At 40.0% G+C, this 21,019-nt stretch overlaps 1 protein-coding gene across 1 annotated transcript in view; it reads left to right on the forward strand.

The window, feature by feature from the left end:
* DCP1B (decapping mRNA 1B) overlaps positions 1 to 20,310 on the forward strand; it is a 60,001-nt gene extending 39,691 nt beyond the window's left edge. Inside the window, exons 4-9 of the mRNA XM_045465362.1 lie at positions 2,217 to 2,283; positions 4,443 to 4,578; positions 12,469 to 12,597; positions 14,105 to 14,989; positions 17,445 to 17,693; positions 20,078 to 20,310. Coding sequence (XP_045321318.1) covers positions 2,217 to 2,283; positions 4,443 to 4,578; positions 12,469 to 12,597; positions 14,105 to 14,989; positions 17,445 to 17,693; positions 20,078 to 20,158 — 1,547 coding nt within the window. The 3' untranslated portion in view covers positions 20,159 to 20,310. The remainder of the gene's footprint in view (positions 1 to 2,216; positions 2,284 to 4,442; positions 4,579 to 12,468; positions 12,598 to 14,104; positions 14,990 to 17,444; positions 17,694 to 20,077) is intronic.
* Positions 20,311 to 21,019: the final 709 nt, after the last annotated feature.

The following is a 21,019-nucleotide window of genomic DNA, read 5'->3' on the forward strand; positions in this document are numbered from 1 at the left end:
AAAAACTTAGGTCCAGTTCTACATTTTATCTCAGTGTTACCCTTCAGTAGCCAAGACTGTTAGTCGGTCTGTTTTTTTCTCCACCGACTAGTTAAATTTTATGTTCAAACTAAGTATTAACTGGGATGAAAAGTGCTATTTCAAAATGATCCCATTTTAATTTTGAAGTCCCGTTGTTTTAGAGATAAATGGTCAGATCCTAAAGAAACCTCCACCATGTCTTAAATAGTCATTACAGACCTGATCTTCCCTTCATTCTGCTTTGGCATCTGCAAGATGTTTTCATAGCATTTTTCCTTCCTAAATCTACATTTCAGTTACCTCATGGTAATGACATTGTCAGACTGCTTTTCTGTTTGTATCAACAGTTTCCTTGGCATCTAACTCTTATGAAAACCTAATCCTTATGTCAAATGCCACAAATGTGTAACATCAAACAAAAAAAATGACACTCAAAACATTTCTACTAATACATTCTACAGATGAGACACAAATGGCTCGTTTTCCTCTGCCATTGGGCCTGGAGTTTCTTAGTTGTGCTGTGTTTTTCTCCCCTGCTACCACCTTTCTCTTTTGATAGTTTTGGGAAACCCAGTCTCCAAGAAAAGGAAGGTTTCACTGTAATCAAAAAATAGACCAGGCTCCTAGTTTTATAACTACAGTTAAAACTGCCACAACACACAAATGTATTCAGATTTATTGTCGTTGAATGTCAGTGACCTAATGCACTTTTGTTTACAAGGACACAAGGCTCAATGGGTGAGTGTATAGGAATCTGTGTAGGCAATCAGAATAGGACATTAGTGTGGATGGATTTGCAAAGAACCTTGAGTGAAAAGCTTTAAGATACACATTTAATGATCTTGAGATGAAAGAATTTCTTTTCAGTATTGAGGCTCTCTCAGCACATAAGCTTCAGAATTCAGATGTTCTTTTTTCAAAAGATTATCAATGTACTAAAGAGAAATATGTGTATGTATTTCTAGGAGGATAAAATGGTCCTGTTCAGGAAAATGCTGGAGGGTTTTTCCATTTTTTTTTTTTCCTCTTCACATGTAGGTAAGATAAAGATTCCTGGCACACTAATCATATAAAAAGTTTAAAACCTCATTGCCACCTTATGGCGAGTCAGTAATTCAGATTTATAGGGTTCCTTTTAAAAAATATATGTTTAAAATAGCACTAAAGAGCAATTTCCTGAAGCTTTGTATCTGAATCATTACTGACAAGAAGCAGAAATCCCACACCGAGGCACTGGTCAGACGGGTGGGGAAAAGAAGTTGTTAAAATATCAGCTGTTTTAATGACCAAATAATATGTATATAATTAAATGTTTTGAACGTTTAAATTTTAAAGTTTTTCCTTTAAAAAAATATTTTGTTATTTTTCATTGCTCTATCGTAACATTGCTGCTATTTTCAATGAAGATTATTTAAATGTATCTGTAGTTAATGCATTATTTATATGATTAAAATACCACCAAATCCTTAACTAGATCTTTATAAATGTACTTTGGAACTGTTTAGCCTTTGCTATAAAAATGATGTAAATGGGCACATACTAAGGTATACAGTTTATTTGAAAATTGTTAGATGAATTCATAGCAGCTACAACTTACTACGTTTTTCTTTCATTCCTAAATGATTAAGACATAGTCACATCTCATCTTTCAACAGTTGTAAGTTTTCTGTACATTCTGAAGGCAGAGATTTGTTATTGAATTTTATTTTTTTCTGTACTCTTTCTTAACTTACAGCTTACAAAGCCAGTTTTTCAGTTAACATATTCCTCAGAGAAGGAGAGAGATTTCTAGGCCTAATTTGTGCATCAGGTTTCTGAATACTTAAAGATGAAATACATATATAAATGTGCAGATGGAGTCTAGAAACAATGATGCTTCAAAGCCAGGAGTTTAGTCTTCAGCCTGTATTCATTCATTTAAGAAGCATTTGCCAGATGCCCATTATGTTCAGGTACTATATTGTTAAGGGCAACATACTTTATTGGGGGTATGTATATGTGTCTGCGCACGCATTAAGACCACTACAGATTTCTCTGTGGGCTTAGAAATTTCCAGTACTAGGTTTTCAAGCGTAAACTCCAGTGATTGGTTTCATTTATTTGTAAGTGTGTATTTTCTTCAAGATGGAAAGGGAATTTCTTTCCCTTTTGTAGTTTTGAAGGTGCTCATAATTTGTTTGATGTGTTTTTTGCAGTGTCCATTTATGGAATTTGGTTTTATGATAAGGAAGAATGCCAAAGAATTGCAGAGCTTATGAAAAAGTAGGTGCTGAAAGGCTAAGTATTTTTCAGGACATGATGCTTTTGTTTGTGTTTCCCAGTATGACTACACTATACTCTTAACAGAATATCTCTCTCACAGCAATCCTTTCCACAGTGGTTAGGAAAACATTTACTGTTACTTAGATGAAAAACAGACATATTTTTACATTTTCACTAGATAAGATTCCTCAGTAGGTAGAACAGTTCACCTCATTTTTTTTTTGCATGTGTGAAATATCGATGATATGAATTGTTCCAGATGGCAGTTTTCTTCAATATTTTACTCATTTGCAAATTAGCAGTTTTTTTCTTTGAAACGCTATCAGTATAGCTGTCAGTAAAAAGAACACTCTGAGCCATTTTAAAGGCCACTACACATCCTCTAAGATCTTCCATTTCCTTCCTGCCCTAAACGCTTTCCTTTAACTGCATACCCATGGTTATGGGAGGTCAGAATTTCCTCACATCTCAAATGCTATTGAGTACGTAGACTTTATTTTCAATCTTGTTGGAAATATCTGGGTTAATATTAGTTTAGTGATCAGTAGACAGTCTTTTTTTTTTTTTTGTAGCTAGTCTCTTTTTCTTTTAATCTCTTGATACGTTGTGGTTTGTCCCATCTGCATTTTGGGAAATTTAAATCACTGTCTGACTCCCACTCTTGGCTCCCCTGACTGCATTGAAAGGAAGGCCCAGGTAAGCATGCTGTCTATTCTGTGATTGGTTCTTGAGCCCCGACGCTGCTCACTGGGAGGCAGTTCTTTCCCTGCTTTATGGGGATGGTTTAAAGCCTCAGAATGAACTAAATTTCCTACACATGCCGTATCGCAGCCAGTGACTGGACTTCGCCAAACACACAGTATGGCTGCTGCCCGCATGGATTTGACAAAGCATCTCCATCTGTAAAAGAACCATTTTCCAATTTTAAATCCTGAGGCAAGGAAATGACTTAAAAGTGACCCCCCAAAACGAAATGTGGGGAACACTTTTTTATAAATAGATTTCTGAAAATCTAGCTTGTGATAGCTAATTGTAGGTAACCAGCTCAAGTTGCAGATGGTGATTAAGTGTGCTCAAACTGGTATTTACCACCATAACAACTAGTTCCTAACACATTCATGTTATTGTAAACTGTGCAATGGATAATAATAGCAGGATTTTATATAGATTAAAAAATACCCTGTGGCTCAGCCAAGAGGCCATGTTAAAATTGTTAGCATTCTGCAGTAATTACTTAACAGCTGGGGCAGGAAATTGATTGTTGACTAGCAATAAGCAGCTGATATGTGTGGATTCCGAGCCCTTCCTCAGTTAGAATTAAATCTCCCAGTAAATTCTCAGATCTCTTTTACCATAAATGACATGGCAGTTATAAAAATTTGAGCTGAAAGTCCAAGCACACAAAAGGAAAAGTATTTTTCTCAGTGTCACCTAGCACCACATAGGAGCAATCTGGTCTCCCTTCTGTATTGTTTTCAGGAAAACAGAAGACACTCTACATTGCTCCATTTGTTTGTTTGTTTGTTTGTTTGTTGTAATGCCCCTCTTCTAGAGTGGAATCTTCACAGTTCATAAACTGCCAGAGGACTACAGGATTTGAGTTGCTGGAATCAATTTTGCTTTGACTTCAAGGCATATTGAAACAAGGGGTGGGGGGGTGGAAATCTTGATATGCCATGCCTTTTGCTCAGTGTTTGAGAACTCTAAATTGGGTTTCCTCAGCAATTAATGAGTCCTGTCAAATGCTCTAAATGAGGAGTCAGCAAACTTTTTCTGAAAAACAAAACAAAACAAAAAAACAAGTATTTTAGACTTTGTAAAGCCATAGTTATCTGTCACATCTGCTCAACTCGGCAGTTACTGTGCGAGGCAGCTAAGTGATACAGTAACAGTGTGTCTGTTTGTAACTTTACAAAAACAGGTGGTGGGCCGGATTTGGCCTGCAGGACATAGTTTGCCCACCCCTACTCTGGATTCATTTATGTACTCACTGTACTCAGGACCTCCACTCTTATTTTTCTTCTTTCAATTCCTAAGCAGTCTTACTTCTACTATGACTATAACAAGACAAAAACAACTGGGTGAGAATTGGATGGTTTTAAAAGCCATTTGTGTTGAGTTCGTTTTTCTTCTGTGGATTCTCCCCTCTATTTTTCTAGCCTAACTCAGTATGAACAGTTGAAAGCCCATCAGGGAGCTGGAGCAGGAAACTCCCCGATGATCCTCAATTCAGGAGAGGGCAAGGAAGTAGATATCTTGCGAATGCTCACCAAGGCCAAAGATGAATACACCAAGGTGAGTTTTTGTCTTCCCTTGTGAAACATACTTAAATCCTACAGTGGTAATATGCTTGTTGGGAAAGGCTTAGTGCTATTCCTTCCACCAAACAAAATTGTATGACAAGTTAAGTCTTTATTTGCTTTCAGCAGGATAAAGAAGACTGTTTGTTTTAAGTGGATTAAAAGGTAGCCTAAGAAATCAGCAGGCTTCATATATACAAATAGTACCCAATCAGAAGGTTTACTAGAAGACCCCATTTACAGTAGCAACTATTAATATAACATTCTTTGGAATAAAGGTAACAAGGAAAGGGCAAAACCTGTATGAAGGCATAAAAATAGACTTGACCAAATGGAAATATATGTCCTGATCTTGGATAAGAAGATGAAACTTAAAGCTTTCACTTCTGTTTAGTCTGTAAATTTTAGATGATTCCTAAACAAATAAAGACTGGTTTATTTTCTTCTTTTCTGGAGCCAGACATGTTGATTGTAAAGTTCATCAAGAAATATACAGGAAGAAAAGCAGAGGAAACTCTGACAAAGAAGGGCACTATTGGGAGAGAAGGGGCAGCAAACTCTGAATATTAAGGCATTAACACCTAAGCACATAAAACACTATGGTCTTGATGGTATCGATGCATAAACAGCCAGAGAGACCAATGGGACAGGTGAGAAAGTCCAAAATGACCCCCCATTAGGATGTCATTTAGGATGAAGATAAAGATGAAAATCTCAAATCAACTGTTTGAGTGGATATTTAAATAAATGAAATGGGAACAAGTGGTAGCCATTTGGAAAAATACAAAATTGGATTTGTCCCTTATACCAGGATAAATTCCAAATTATTAGAAATTTAAATGTAAAAAAAAACCATTCAAGTACCAGAGGAAAATTTGTATGGATTTCTTTGTAATCTGGAAAGGGAAAATCTTCCTAACTATATCTTAAAACCCAAAAGCAATTAATTCAGCTATATAAAAATCAAAAAATAAATGTTTTGCCTGGTTTTAAAAAGTGGAAAGATATATAAAACTGAGAAACATTTATATTTAAGCAACAGGAAGAGGGTTAATTTCCCTATTTTATACACTGCTCTTATAAAAATTGAGAAGTAAAAGATTGACACTCTCTAGAAACATAGGAAAAAAGAAAATTAGGGAAAAAGGATAACTAAAACCTAGGATTTGGAAACCAGCTGAAATAATGTACATAACTGAATATCATATTATAACTACTTAGAAAAGAAATTAGAGTGACTTCAGAGCCCCATATTTGGACCCTTAGTACATTATATTTAAAGGACATAAGGACCCTTAGAGCATTATATTTGAAGGACAAAAAGAACTGCAAAGAAATTGTAAACTTCATTCAGTGGTTTTATTGTTAATAATAATATTGGCATTGTAATTTTTTTAGCTGTCATGGATATAATAAATGAATATGTTTATGTGCTTAGAACAAAACCTTTGTATAAGAGAAAAATATTAGGTTAAAGTCATATAATGTTAAATTTTAAGTAGAAGTGTGAGAATTAATTCATATTTGGTTTCTTAAATATGTAGTTACTAACTTCTACCCTGAAGAGACCTAGAGATAAGTGACAACCCAGTAGCAATAAGCACCCCTGGCCCCAAGATTATTGTTTCTAAATACTGTTCCCTCCTAAAAGGTATCAGGGCTCTTTGAAGAAATTCCCAATTCCTATATCCCATGTCTGGGATAGGAAAATCAAACAAATAGGGTTATGCGAAAGGGGCACAGAAGTCAACGTGAAGGGACCGCTAACCAAAACATCAAATTCTAACATCAACAAGAATGACTACAATGGATTGAAACACATTGCATATATATAATCTGTGAGTTCGTGGTGATGAGAGAGCAAGCAGACTAAAAATATAAAACAAAACAAAAAATAATTGTTGGCTATTCTTGGAGGTATTAGGACACCAAGTCGTTCCTCTGATAATTGGTAGTTTATGGGAAGGAATTAAGAATTTACCCTGCCTGCCCAGCAGGGACCAATTTTCAGAGTAACCTCATAATCCTGGTTTAGGAGGGAAAGTTCTCAACCAAGAATTCCAGCTATTAAATGCAGATGAAGTGATAGAACTTAAAATCACCATAGTAAAATAAGTGATTCAAGCAATTGTCATTAGTAATGTTAATATTATGAGAAAGTTTGATGGAAACTTGACCATGGAAGGATCAATCTGCCACCATCTGAATCCATTGATCAGTGCCTTTAAAAGTCAGATAACCAGACATCACGTGCCTCCTAATGTGATATAATGTGAAACAGAAACATGTAGCACCACTTCAAAATGTTCTTACATGTCATTAGATCCTGAATCTAAGTCTTGAGGTTTCTTAAACTTTATAGTTTACAGAAAATGAAAGGGAAGAGGGGGAAAGGGCAGGTAGAAAACAACTTAAATGACACAACAAGGAAGCTCAGAAAAATCCTGAGGGGAGGGTACATAGTAAAGGACAACAGACCGAATTTCTTTAGCATCCCTTTGACTTGATGGTTGACCTTCTCTTGATTGTTGGACTGTGAGCTACTTGAGTACTAAGAACATCCTTCATTTATCTTCAGAACCTTCAGAGCTCCCAGCACATAGGTGCTAAATAAATGATTGTTGAGGGAATGAATACAAATGAATAAGAATCTGAATTAACCACAGTTTCATTATCCTTCGATTGGAGGGTCTGGACAGAGGATGCTTTAAAATGCCAGATTCAGTCAGTAACAACTATTTCTGTATTAGTTTTGTGTTTTGCTTAATTCTTTAACAGCCATTGAAAGATATCCTAATGACTTGGCAACTGTCAACTCATTATACTTTACTAATTGCACTATGTTAGGCACACCAAAGATTAATCTTAAAAGGTGACATTTTTGCCCTCTGGGAACTTAGGTTCTGTGAGGACAGCTTAACGATGGCCAGTAAATAATGAATGCAAATATTGAACAAAAATTATTTTCTTTCTTCTCCCTCCCTCCTCAATACACACACACATATGCATACACACACATACACACATTCACATACACAAACACATATATTGTGTTATTTTTCTTTTATGATGTTTGACATCTTAAAAGTTTTCTGGTTGGGGACAGAATCCTCCTCCTTGGGCTAGCCAATTCTTAGAACTAGCAAAGGGCCCAGTCAGAGGATGCCTTTGACATGCACACTAACCAGTCTAGAGCCATCCCTCCTGGATCTGGCCCCAGCACCCCAGGAGGTAATATTCCTCTGCCTTAATCATTTCAGAGCCAGGTTAGGCTACTAAGGACCACTCTGTAGTGTAGAACATACTGCAGTTATCCAAACTAGCCAGTCCTAAAGTGCAGAAACCCCAGCAGAGGCTCTAGTCTTGGCTTTCCCTTTGCTCCCGCTTTCTGCTTCCTGCCCACCCTGAGGCTGCCCCGTTGGCCCTGCGGGGCGTCCTGTGCCTCCTGTTTCTAGGACCTTTGAGTGTAATTTTGTTTCCTGAGCCTCTCCAGTGTCTCCTCTTATATACCTGACTGTCTCATCAAAGGACACAGAACACACACACAGAAACACTCATACGTGGTTTTGGAGATGTCATGTAGGCTATCACTTTATACCGTACCTACAACTTGCAGTGTTTCCCCTCACTTTGTTTGCCCTTCAGAATCTACATATCCTTCAAAGCCCAGTTAAAATTCCACTTTTACATGGAATTTTCCCAGATCTCTTCATTCAAATTAATTATTCTTTCTACTGAACTCAGCAGTCTGTTACTATTTAGAACTTATTTTGTTCTTCCTCGTTTGTTACCTTTAAGTCAACTTCTACCACTATAAACTTGTTGAGGTTACGGGCGCCTGGGTGGCTCAGTCGGTTGAGCATCCGACTTCGGCTCAGGTCATGATCTCACAGATTGTGAGTTCGAGCCCCACGTTGGTCTCTGTGCTAACAGCTCAGAGCCTAGAGCCTGCTTCGGATTCTGTGTCCCTCTCTTGCTCTACCCCTCCCCCACTCATGCTCTCTCTCTCTCTCTCTCTCTCTCTCTCTCTCAAGAATAAATTGAAAAAAAATTAAAAAAATAAAAAATAAAAATAATAAACTTGTTGAGGTCAAAACAGTGTTCTATTCATCATTATGCCCCCCATATTGGTTGTTATAGTGTTGACATGAGGTGCAGATGTTTAATCAGCGTATAGACTTGCTTTTCTCTAAACCCAAAAACATGTTATATGCATAATGTTAATTGCTCCAACTGTGTGATAAGCAGAAGAAATTATTCCTTCTGTCATTAACAGCCAATGATGTAACCCAGGAGCACCTGAATCATCACATTACTTCTCTGGTCTAAATTCTTCCTGGTTTCTTGTTGCCTAGTATATGAACCTTTGGACTCTCCAAGGATTACATAACATAGCCCCAGTTTATCCTTCTAATCTCACTACCTTCTACTCCACCACCCCCCACAAATATTTGAAATTCCTACCAAACAGAGTAACAGTGTCACTTTCTGCAAGTGTCTTCATGCCTTTTTCCCATGCTGTCCCCTCTCCTTCTTTACCTGCCAACGTATGATTAGCCCTTCACGGCCCATTTCAAATGGTCTTTGTCCATCCTGTTATTTCTGATCTACACAACCTGATGTATATGCTCCTCTGTGAACTTCCGTTGCATTGTGTAAACCTGCTTTATATTTGCCTGTGTTTGTGTTACCTCCTCTCCCACACACAGACATTTCAGAACATGTGGAGATCATGAGTAAAATGGCTGTGAGGTACAGGAAAGGGGGAACACAGAAAGAGGCAAAAGAGAAAGAAAACAAGATTTCCCTCGGACTTCTCGTGTGAGGAAGTGCCTCTCCCATCACCAGGAGTATTCAGGAAGAAACCACATGATGACATACCAGGATACTAGAAAAGAATCTCACTTCTCTGGGTAGGGATTAAACTCAGTGATTTCTGGGATGCTTCCCAACTTTAAAATTACTCAATTCTTGAAAATCCCAAAAATTAAGAGGAGGAAAACTTTTGAGCTAGAGGTACATGATGTTGGTAAAGTGAAGCCTACTGACATCAGATGCAACTACTTACATGAAGTTAATAAAATAATTTAAAAACCTTATTTTGGCCAATATTTTATATTTTTTCCCCTAAGCAACAACTTTCTGTGAATCTGCTGTAAAGTAGCATGATGTTAATTTGAGCTTCATCTCTTTTTACCTCCTATTAGACTTCTAGCTGATATGCAAATGAGCAATACAGTAAAACCACCAACGCTCAGTAAGAAAAAGAACCAGGGCCAGAAAGGATCCTTGGCTGCATAGTTAAGTTCTGAGTGTGCAGAAATGGACTATGTTGTGTTTTGTGGTTTAAGGCAAGAATTAATAAATCTCTTTTAATATACTGTGATTTATTTATAAAATTGAAGAAATTACTAAGTGTCGTTTGATGTTCAATGAGGAAAGTCAAAAAAGTAGAAAAGGGAAATAAAAAATATCCATAATCCTATAACCCCAAGATGTCTACTTTTAACGCTTTCAGTATATTTTCTTCCAGGCTTTTCTCTTGGCATGGGTACATATGTTTGTGTGTTTGTGTGTGAGAAAATGAGATCATGTGACATAGTTTTTAAGGCTTTAAAGAAGTGCCTCAGGATCTCTATGGAGAATCCATTATGCACTTTTTCCAGCTCTGTGTTTTTTTCCAAGTATCATAGAGTTATTTGGGTCGAGAGAAGCATAGAAAATTAAACAGCTGGAAAATGAGCTACGAACTATTGAGGCAGATGATGTTTAATTCTGAGCAATTTGATAAAGAACAATTTTTACATGAAAGCAAGGCTTCAGTGATGGATAGATAGTGACACAGAAGACAGCTTATAGCAGTTTACTTAGAAAGGCTATCTGGGGCTTATGCATAGCAAGAAACAGCAGCTTCTCGGCCCATGCAGATATGTGTATAGCAAAGGTGGGGGGAAAATCTGTTTTTCTTTGTTTGAATTCAAGGTCCCTGAACAGAGAGGATGAAAAAGTACAGACACGGTCATTCATTGAAAGTAATCTGAGTGTCCTCTTTCTTTTACATAGCAAGCAGAAGTTCTAGGCTTCCATGCTAACATTTTGTAAGTGACTCTAGCTCAGGCTGTATTCTTGTCTTGTGTTGGTTATTGCCTTGGAAAGCCAGGCCAGTTGGTCCATGCAGCCACCAGCATTCACCTAAGAATTAAAAATAACATTTTTTGACTCAAAGGGATTTCACCTCCCAATCAATCTAGTGCCAAATACCAAATTATTGATAGGATTCTTGGAAGAAAATAGGTCCTATGTACAATTAACTTTACAAACCCAAGTGAACATGGTGGTAATTGACCCCATACTCTTACATCCTTGAATTAGAAAATACAACCCAATAACTGTAAAATACCTTAGATTCTTGAGGGACAAGAGTGTCTTTATAGCTCATTCCATGTCAGGGACAGTGTGAGATATTTTCTGGCCTGAGGCCTTGACAGTTGAAACTAGCAATGCTATGGAGAATATAGAATAGAAGGTAGTGGTTTTATGTTCAGTTTTATTTGGTGTTTCAACAAGGTAGATACTGACATCATTGCTGTATTCTTGGTGTTATAAATCCTACTGTGTTAGCAATTGCATGGTTGGTTAGATTAATGTATGATAATGATTCAGTATTTGAAATGATGAGTCTTGTCTCTTGTCTCTTTCTCTGTGAAATTCTAATTTGTAGTGAGTGGCTCAGAACACTCAGATTTGAATTATTCTGTTTATGTAAAACGTCATTTATTAAATAAAGATGATGTTAGCAGTTTTTAAATCAATGGTTTGAATCAGTTTTACTTTTTGGTTTGTAGACCGAAAAGGTTACTTTGATAATGCAACTCCCCAGTTTTAAGTCAACTGCTAATGGGTGAATAAACCATACAGTTATCCAGACATGGCATTTGAAGAATTGTTTCTGGGGCACCTGGGTGGCTCAGTCAGTTAAGCGTCTGACTTCAGCTCAGGTCATGATCTCACAGTTTGTGGGTTCAAGCCCCGCATAGGGCTCTGTGCTCCCAGTGCAGAGCCTGTAGCCTGCTTGGGATTCTGTGTCTCCCTCTGTCTCTGCCTCTCTCTGGCTCATACTCTGTCTCTCTCTCTCTCTCTCTCTCACTCAAAAATAAATAAACATTTAAAAATTTAAAAATAATAAATCATTGTTTCTATCACTGTTTTCATTGAAAAGCATTAGACTCTCCATTTCTTTTTTTTCCACAAGTAAAAATCTTTATTATACCATGTTGAAAAGTGTGAAATAATGTAAGCAAACAACAATAAGCATATGGTTAAGTAAGTGATACTCTCTCCATTTCTTTTGACAGAGAGCAAGTGAGTGTGTCCACATACTTGCATGAGCGGGGGAGGGGCAGGGGGAGGGGGGGAAAGAGGGGGGGGAATCTTAAGCAGGCTCCATACTCAGTGCAAAACGTGACTTGGGGCTCAGTCTCACAATGGTGAGATCATGACCTGAGCTGAAATCAAGAGCCGGGTGCTCAACCAACTGAGCTACCCAGGTGCTCCTAGACTCTGTATCTTTAAACTATTGCTTCTTAAGCATATCCATAGCCTTTCAAGCATCTAGGTATCTCAGAGTCTCTGGGTCTTGCAGACTGACACTGTTGGTAATATTTTTAGGGCATTGAAATTGTACAACAAAGAAAAATTAAATTGGAATTTGACTTATACTCAAATATAGCTCATATCAGAGGAGATAAAGTAATTTTCCTTTTTGCACAAAAATTTATCAAAAAATAGCTACCAATTAGATAAAATAAAGAGCAACAAGTTATGTACTTTTAAAAAGATTAAAACTTCTTTTTCACCAAAAATAAGGTTCTTTTTTCCATTTCAGTGTAAAACCTGTTCTGAGCCAAAACAGATAACCAGTTCATCTGCTATCTATGACAACCCCAATCTCATCAAACCAATTCCAGTGAAGCCTAGTGAAAACCAGCAACAGCGCATACCTCGGCCCAGCCAGGTACAAATCCTGTGCTTTTCATTTGCCATGTCTCTCTAGAATTCTTAAAGAACTTTGACCCAGAGTATAGTCAAGGGAGAGCCTGGTACTATTCAAGCGTGCTTCAAGGTAAACCCAAGAAATAGAGATTTCAAATTCAAGATTTTTAAAAAATTACTATTAATGTATTCTTCCTAGAAGCAGGTTGAAATTTTTAATTTTGGCATTTACCATAATCTGTGCTCATCTCTTGTGGACTTGAACTCCTTAGATAATATATTTTTTAAAAAACAGCAAACTCGTAACATTGTCAGAGCTGACAGGAATACTACCTGGCAGGCCCGTGTTCTTCTGAGGTAGGTGGTTGGCTTCCCAAGGCTACTGAGGGAAGGACACCAAGGCAACAAGTCAGTTAAACATTTCTGAGCACTTCCACCATACTGGGTGTGGCGCTGGGCACTGAGTGTACAGAAATGGATTCCTGTTCTGAGGAGGGGCATACGATTCCCCTGTAGACCTGATGATTTGTCATGGCATTTGCATCTAAATATATAAATATGATGGCATATTTTGTACATATATTTTTCAGAATAGTGCAGCATTAACAAAATTGCTAATCTGGAAGTCCCATTATTGATTACAAATGTGACGTGGCTATTTCTGTTTCCTATGGTTATTCCTCATTAAAGGTTTGGTATTTTTTGTTTGTTTGTTTTTAAGGAATTCATTTAAATCAATTTTGAAAATGAATATAGAGCCAAAAGACATAAAGAATGGCTAAATGAAAGGCTCATGTTGATTTTTTTTAAAAATAAGTCTTTTCTAATTATGTTTTAGCTTTCTTTTATTTTTGTTTGCCTTCCATGGAAATTTTTTTTTAATAGAGAAACTGGAATATGTTAACTTTAGAATGAAGCTCATGTTATCTTAGTCCAACAACACAGGAAGCAGCAGAAGGAGCAGGAGGTGATACAGAGCAGGAAGGAGGTAGCTTTGTGACTGATCGGGCCAGGGCACATAGTATGTATGCACATGATGATTGTTTTAAAGCTACTGGTATATAGTTGAAAGGGTCAAGTTAGATTAGATGACTTAGATTTCTTTCCAGTCCTAAATTTATAATTCTACAAAAATCCTCACATTCCTGTGCATTCTTAGCATCTTCTTGTACTCTGCAGGGTTAGGCAGACTTCCTATTGAAGAGATTATTTCCCTTTTAGTATATATAAGTTTGTACCATACTGGTCCCCTGTCTGTGAACCCCAAGCCCATCAAGGACCTATTTTATCAACAGATGCTAGAATATGACCATTATCTCAGGGGTGGTAGAGAAGAATACTGAAAATTTTTGACCTTAAAAGGAGGTCTTAAATTTGTAAAATTTACTATAATTATAGTTTTTTTTATCCCTTCTAATTGATCCTATGTAAATAGAATAAATCATCAGTGAGGTTAGTTATGTTTCATAGCCCCCCTATATAACCAAATTGTCTATAGAACCATTTTCAGACATTTTTATTTTTTCCAGACCTTAGACCCTGAACCACAACACTTGTCCTTGACAGCTCTCTTTGGGAAGCAGGACAAATCTACATGTCAAGAAACTGTGGGGTCCCCACAGACTATCCGCCACCAGCAGCAGCAGCAGCAGCAGCAGCAGCAGCAGCAGCAGGAGAAACTTCCGGTCAGGCAGGGGGTTGTACGCTCTCTCTCCTATGAGGAACCCAGAAGACACTCACCCCCCCTCGAGAAACAGCTCTGTCCGGCCATTCAGAAACTCATGGTCAGGAGTACAGACCTCCATCCATTGTCAGAGCTGCCTGAAAACCGGCCCTGCAAAAATGGCAATACCTGTTCTGCTGGGGAGGTTTTTCTGGGACCTGTCCAGCCAGGGTCTCCCCATAGCATTGGGACTTCCTGTCATGTACAGAGTGCTTCCAGAACTCAGAACCTGTTGGAGAAGCTTCAGAGCACCCCAAGGTCAGCGAACAAGTATGAGCCTAGTATACCAGCACCTGCTGGCTCAGCTGCCCCAAACCTCAGTACCACTCTCCCCGCTGCCACCCCTGGCGCTCCAGTAAGGGGACTGGTGCAGGCACAGGTGGGGTATTTCAATGGCTCCCTTCCACCTCAGACACCAGGACATCAGGCTCACGGAAAAGAGCAGTCAACACACCCGAGACCGACACTCCCCCTCTCTGGCAATCAGATGAGCAGCTCTGGAGTGATCTCCCCTCAAGAGTTACTGAAAAAGCTTCAGATTGTACAGCAGGAGCAGCAGTTGCACGCATCTAACCGGCCGGCTTTGGCAGCGAAATTCCCCGTGGTAACCCAGAGCTCTAGGACAGGGAAGACCTTGGAGTCCTGGATAGACAAGACACCCAGCACAGAAAAGCAGACTCCTCTTTTTCAGGTGCGTGTCTACAGGGGTGGGGGCGTGGGGGTGGTATTGCTTTACTGCAGTGAAGCTTGGCATCAGCCTCTGTGCTCTAGGGACATTTCTGTGCAGAGCAGGGCACTGAGCGCCATATCTGTGCATCTGATTATCACCATAACTTTCTGCCTGGAGAGAGCATCCTTTCTTTGCTTAGCCATCTGGGGGCTTCCCGCCTTTTAGAGATACTTTATTTGTACAGTTAAATCTTCACAGTGTCATAAGGCCTGACACAAGCACGAGAACACGGAAAACAACACGGACGTGCAGAGAACCCCCTAATCTTTGATCATGGATACTTACTGTCTGCTCTGAAATACTGTGAGATGCCAAACATTCGACCTTTTCTGATTATTTTAAAATCATTACTGTTTATCCATGTATTCACTAAATACCTCTGAGCACTTACTATGTGCCGGGCACCGTGCTTCCTGTGGGTACATACCTGCAGGTGTGTGACGAGTGATAAGGCATGCAGACTCACCACCTCAGAGGTGCAGGCTGGTTTTATTTCTATCGCTGGTATAGCTTAATGAAGATTGAGAGAGGAGTGAGTATGCCATCTAACTCCACACACACACACACACACACACACACACACACAAAGTGTCAGACAGGAGGAAATACTTTCAGAAATACTCTGTCCTTTGAGAAAGGCAGTTCTAAGTTTATCAGTAACTTGGAGTGGTGAGAAAACCACAGCTGTTTCATCACCTATGAGTAACATCTGGAGACCTCTGATTTTTTTTTTTTCCCATTTGGATTGGTACAAATTCAGTGAAAAGGCATTGGGTTTAAAAGTTAGGACATTTCTTGGCGTTCCTGGGTGGCTCAGTCAGTTAGGCATCCGACTTTCGGCTCAGGTCATGATCTCACAGTTTGTGAGTTCAAGCCCCACATCGGGCTCTGTGCTGACAGCTCAGAGCCTGCAGCCTGCTTCAGATTCTGTGTCTCCCTCTCTCTCTCTGCCTCTCCCCCACTCATGCTCTGTCTCCTTCTCTCAAAAATAAATAAACTTTAAAAAAGAAAATTAAAAAAATAAAAAAGTTAGGATATTCTCTCTGTTCATTAACAGATGTCAGCATTGGTCTTTTTGTCCTGCTTACAGGACCGTAGCTTACAACGGTTCCTCAAAAGTCCTTCACCTTTTTGAAAACAAAGATCACAGTCACATAGCATAAGTCTTTGTATACATGACAGCCTGAGTCAAAGCGTTGTTGATTATTTATGACAATCTCAAAGAAACGATTGTTACCCACCCCCCTCCTCATTTCAGTGCGATAGTGTCCCTTTCTTTGATACCTGCTTCTCTTGGTGGTTTAGATGGGACGCTAGAAAAGTTGGGGTTAATAGTTTGACATCAACTTCAGTGGGCACAATTCTCATTTCTCTTCAGTGCCCACGTGTGTGGAGAGCTGATCACGACAGTGTGCATCCGTCAGCCTGCACTGCATTCTCCTTAAGGGTGCCGGGACCTGCACTGTGGGTGGCATCTGTTCTAGCTCCTCTCCTCACGATGGCAGATAGGGACAGTTAAAGAAAACAAACAACCTGCCTTCCTCCAGGCTTCTTTCTGCCCAAAAAGATACTGAGGGAGTGATTATAAAAGTCACAGCAGCTTCTAGACTATCAGCCTTTATGCCCCCTTCTCGTGAGTTCTTTTGGGGCATTTTTTCTCACCTGCCTTAGAAACAAATGAGAGCTAGCTGTAGGAGTCCATCAGACAGGGATAAAATGTCACTTGCATAACTGGAAAAGCTGTTGGAAAACTTGGTTTTAGGTGTTTAGCCAAGTGAGGTAGACATACTGTCTTGGACAGATAAGTCACTGGCAGTGCTGAGCACCACTGGCCCTTCCTGCCCCCATACTTGAGCTGGATGCTCTCCGTGAGCTGGCAGATCCTATCAGGGAGGGACTAGGAGGGGTGAACCTAATAAGCATGTCTCCCTCCTAGTGAGAAATCATGAGCAGGTGGAGAGAGGCTGAGAAGGTTCCTCCACGTAGAGAAATCAGGAGCAGAAATGTGTGTGTGCCCCCAGCAAGTGTAACAACTCACGTGGGTTGCTGGACCTTTAGGTCAGAGTAGTGGCCAGTTAGCCCTGAGGAAGAGACCAGCAGTCCTAAATGCATGCTGCAAAGTGATGGTGGTAAACTGCAGAAAATATTACTCAGAGGATGAGCTTTATATGCAGTGGGAACAATAGTCACAGCAGCAGACTGCCAGAGCAGCTTAGTGATGACAAAGGAAAATATGGAGACAACTGAGCAGGAGTCAGTCTCCTACAGGCTCCTCCACCTAGTGGAGTTGTGAGTAATTAATACTGAAACTCATTTGTATCCATTCTTGCCAGCGAGGGGCCTCTTTATCTGTCTACCTTTCTTTTCAATGAGTTGCTACTTACTCCTGCCCTCTGTGTGTATTTGCTGGGAGCAGGCCATCTCACCTCCGCGCGTCCTTGCTACAGTGGCTCCTTCTCTGCTCATGTCCCCTATGGTGTTCACACAACCCACCTGTGCCCCACCAAAGGAGAGGGACAGTGGGCTCCTGCCTCTGGGAAGCCAAGAACCAGCTGCCACTTCCACCAGCCTCCTCCTGCCTCTGCAGACCCCAGAACCCCCTGCAGTCACCAGCAGCCCACTTACCAAGCTCCAGCTTCAGGAAGCACTGCTGTACCTCATTCAGGTAGGAGAGTCACGTCGTCTCTCTTCTTCCCTTTCCCTGCCGACCTGTTGGTTGCCACTTTGAGATAAAGACTCAGTTAGCTAATGCCTACTTAGTACTCCCCAAGAATAAAAGGACCATGTAACAATTCAACCTAAACCTCAATGGCATCCATGCTCAGTTAGCTGGGTGAGATTCAAAATACTGGCTGTGGACTTTGGGTGTCTCAGACCATCAAGGATTTTGTAGTATTGACTAAGTCCTCCAAGCTGTCACCTGCCAGAAAAGAAAGAAACGTATACTGTATAATTAAGCAGCCACTGGGAGGATTGTAGGTGCTGGCTGGTGCCCAGAAAGCTCACCATGGGGACATGGAGGTGAGAGCCATCTTGAGTAAGTGGCAGCATTTAGGGGAAGGTTCACAAGGACTGTTGAAGAAGGAGGAAAAAGGTAGGGAAGCAAGTAATGGCTGTGACTACTAAGGGCATATTTTACAAATAATTTTGAAACCTACTGATAGGACAGGATAGAAGGAGGGGACTTCTTTGTCAGCCGTTTGTCTCACTTGGCTCGTGAGGTAACAACATAACAGTGGCCACATGTAGAGAGCTCTGTGCCGGGCGCTGTCTTAAATGCTTCACATATATTAATTCATTTAATCCTTCTACAACAACCCTGTTATCTTTTCTATTTTAGAGACAAGGAAACTGAGGCTAAGTGACTGGCCTGAGGCCACAGCTAGGAAATAGCAGAGCTAGGATTCAACCACAGTCTGGCTACAGAGTGCTCCTTCCTGCTGCACTGGGCTGGGGCCATGGTAGTAATGGGACTGCAAGGGATGGGCCTCCGGAGGCCGTTCAGCAGTCTACCAGGTGAAGCATACCCCAAAAATATATGCTAGGCCTTGAAAAGTGGAACACTTTTATCCAGACAGACTTCAAACACCTCAGTTAACATAGTTAGGTGTCTTTGATATAGTCTTTAAGAAAATTTTTGTGGTACTTTACTTAAGCTTTGGCAGACTTTCAGAGAGCTGGCTAGCACTCCACAGATGTTCCGTCCTAGTTAAAAAGCCTGTGGTCTCTGTTATTAAAAACATTTTTTAAAGGTCACGTATTTTGGAGGGAAGGGAAGGAGAGAGGGCTAGCAATCAGTGTCCAAGTGTGAAAGCAGAATAGCAGCCCACTAAAGATCAGCAACAAATGAGTTGCTGATCCATATAATCCATAAACAAATATCAGGGTAAAAATATTTCCCACCTTTTCAAGCCACTCATAAGTTCATGAGGACTTAGGACATCTATAAACTTCTTTTTTATGTGCAATAAATAAAAAAAAAAACTTAAATTGAGAAGTTTCACATTTTTTTCCTGGTTCATTCCATTTAAAAAAACATTGTTCCAATTGTACAGGAGCCAAGACTCCAGCAAAAGTCTAGAGCAGGCCCGGTACGTTGCTAGGTAGAAAATTATGATCCGTCCACTCTCTGCATACACTTTACTTTTCCCCATGTAGACATCATCTTCCTGATGGACTCTTGGAAGTCACACATGCAGACTGTTTTTAGTCTTTGCCTGTTGGTAGGACACAGTCTCACGCACAGGGACTTTGTGGCTACTTTGTAGGAAAAACAGGGAGAAATCACTCTTTCATTGCATGAGAATAACACTATGTGCGTGGGGTGCCAAGAGGGAATGAAGGGGGAATGTGAAATGTGGGTGAATTGCTAAAGCTTTAAAGGATTTGAGTGGGAGGGAGAAGTCTCTAGAATTAAAAACAAAGAGCACCACTGATTAGACCCATGATTCTCCCTCAGTCCTAGCCAGGCAGTAGAGCCCAGAGACTGCCAGTCTAACTGCTGCCCACTCACCCAGACCAAAAACTTTCCATAATTAATGGGAGAATTATGCTAGTTTCGATGATATAAATGAAGCATGTTGCAAGTAAATCTTAACTAATGTTGAAATAAAGTGTATATATTGTGGGAGACTTGGAGAACCTTTAAGAAGCCCCAGCTATCTCCTAACCAAAGAGACCACTGACCTGGATCATTGCCTCCCACTCCAGCCTTCTGTTAGGACCTGTATCTTTTCCTGAAACAGACCCGGGCTTTTTTTGAGTGACCCTCATCCCATACTGCCATGTGGCTGGGCTGCCCATCCGTGCTGTAGGTACTGAGCACTTGCTACTTCTCATATGACTGTCGGACACCAGCAGCTGACTCGGTCAGGCCTCCAGTCCCACTTAACACTCTCGTGTGCAGTGAAAAACCACCAGCCGTTGGAGCAGACAGGCAGAGAGGAGTGTCTGAGTGTCAGAATGCCAGTTTAGCTCCAAGACAGAGGAAGCCTTTGGTTCCTGCCAGATAAATCACATTCCCTTGGGTCTTTTGATTTTGTTTTCCAGAACGATGACAACTTCTTGAATATAATCTACGAAGCTTATCTCTTCAGCATGACACAAGCAGCCATGAAAAAGACAATGTGAAAGCAAAACATTTTCAGACTGATTTTCAAGGTCCTGTGGCTCAAGATTCTTTCACGTCAGTGGTGTTACCCTAAATGTTTCCGCCTTTTTTAAAAGTATGTACGAAAAAAAAAAAAGTATGTACGATATGAATTAAAACATTTCAGAATTTTTTTCAGTCAAGCTCTTTTTTAATCACATCCTTTGGTTACACCTTGTACTAAGAATCGAGCAGATAGAAGTCTTTTGCTCATATCACACAGTAAATTCCAAGCTTAAATTATTTTGTCCTTGCAGGCATGGGGCCAATTCTACAAGAAGTAGCCTCTCAGTAGGAAGGACTGTTCTGGAAACTTGGTTTCTTTTTTATTAATAGCTCTGGTTATTCTTTGAACGCGGGGAGTGTGGTTTCCCTGTTGCTGAGCTCCTTGTGCTGTAGCTCATGCCAGCCACCAGGTGGCAGTGTCACCCCACATACTAACCTACGCGGACCTACCCTAGCCTTTGGAGGTTTTCTTTTACCAAAGTAAACGTTTCATTTGTAAAAATCCAGTTGGCATGTTTTCCCAAGGCTTTTGAAGGGAAATTATTTCTAAGGATATTTATAGCTAGCTTCTAGAGGCGAGTTGTTCTAGGAGTCCACAAATGGCCCAGATTTCCAGTAACACTTCGTTTATCCCAGCTCCTGTTATTTCTTTTGGACCTAACCAGCCGAATATGCCTGCCTATGCTTCCAAATGAACATTTTGTCATTTTTAGCAAAACATGCTGAGAAGAAGTCTACAAAAGATTTTAAAGCTTTCCCTTGGCCTCTGAAGAGAGGTGCTAGGTTCTTTAGGGGCATAATGACAAAGACTCTTCAAGCTACATAGCAGATTGATT

Source organism: Leopardus geoffroyi, chromosome B4, assembly GCF_018350155.1.
Source record: "Leopardus geoffroyi isolate Oge1 chromosome B4, O.geoffroyi_Oge1_pat1.0, whole genome shotgun sequence".
NCBI lineage: Eukaryota > Metazoa > Chordata > Mammalia > Carnivora > Felidae > Leopardus > Leopardus geoffroyi.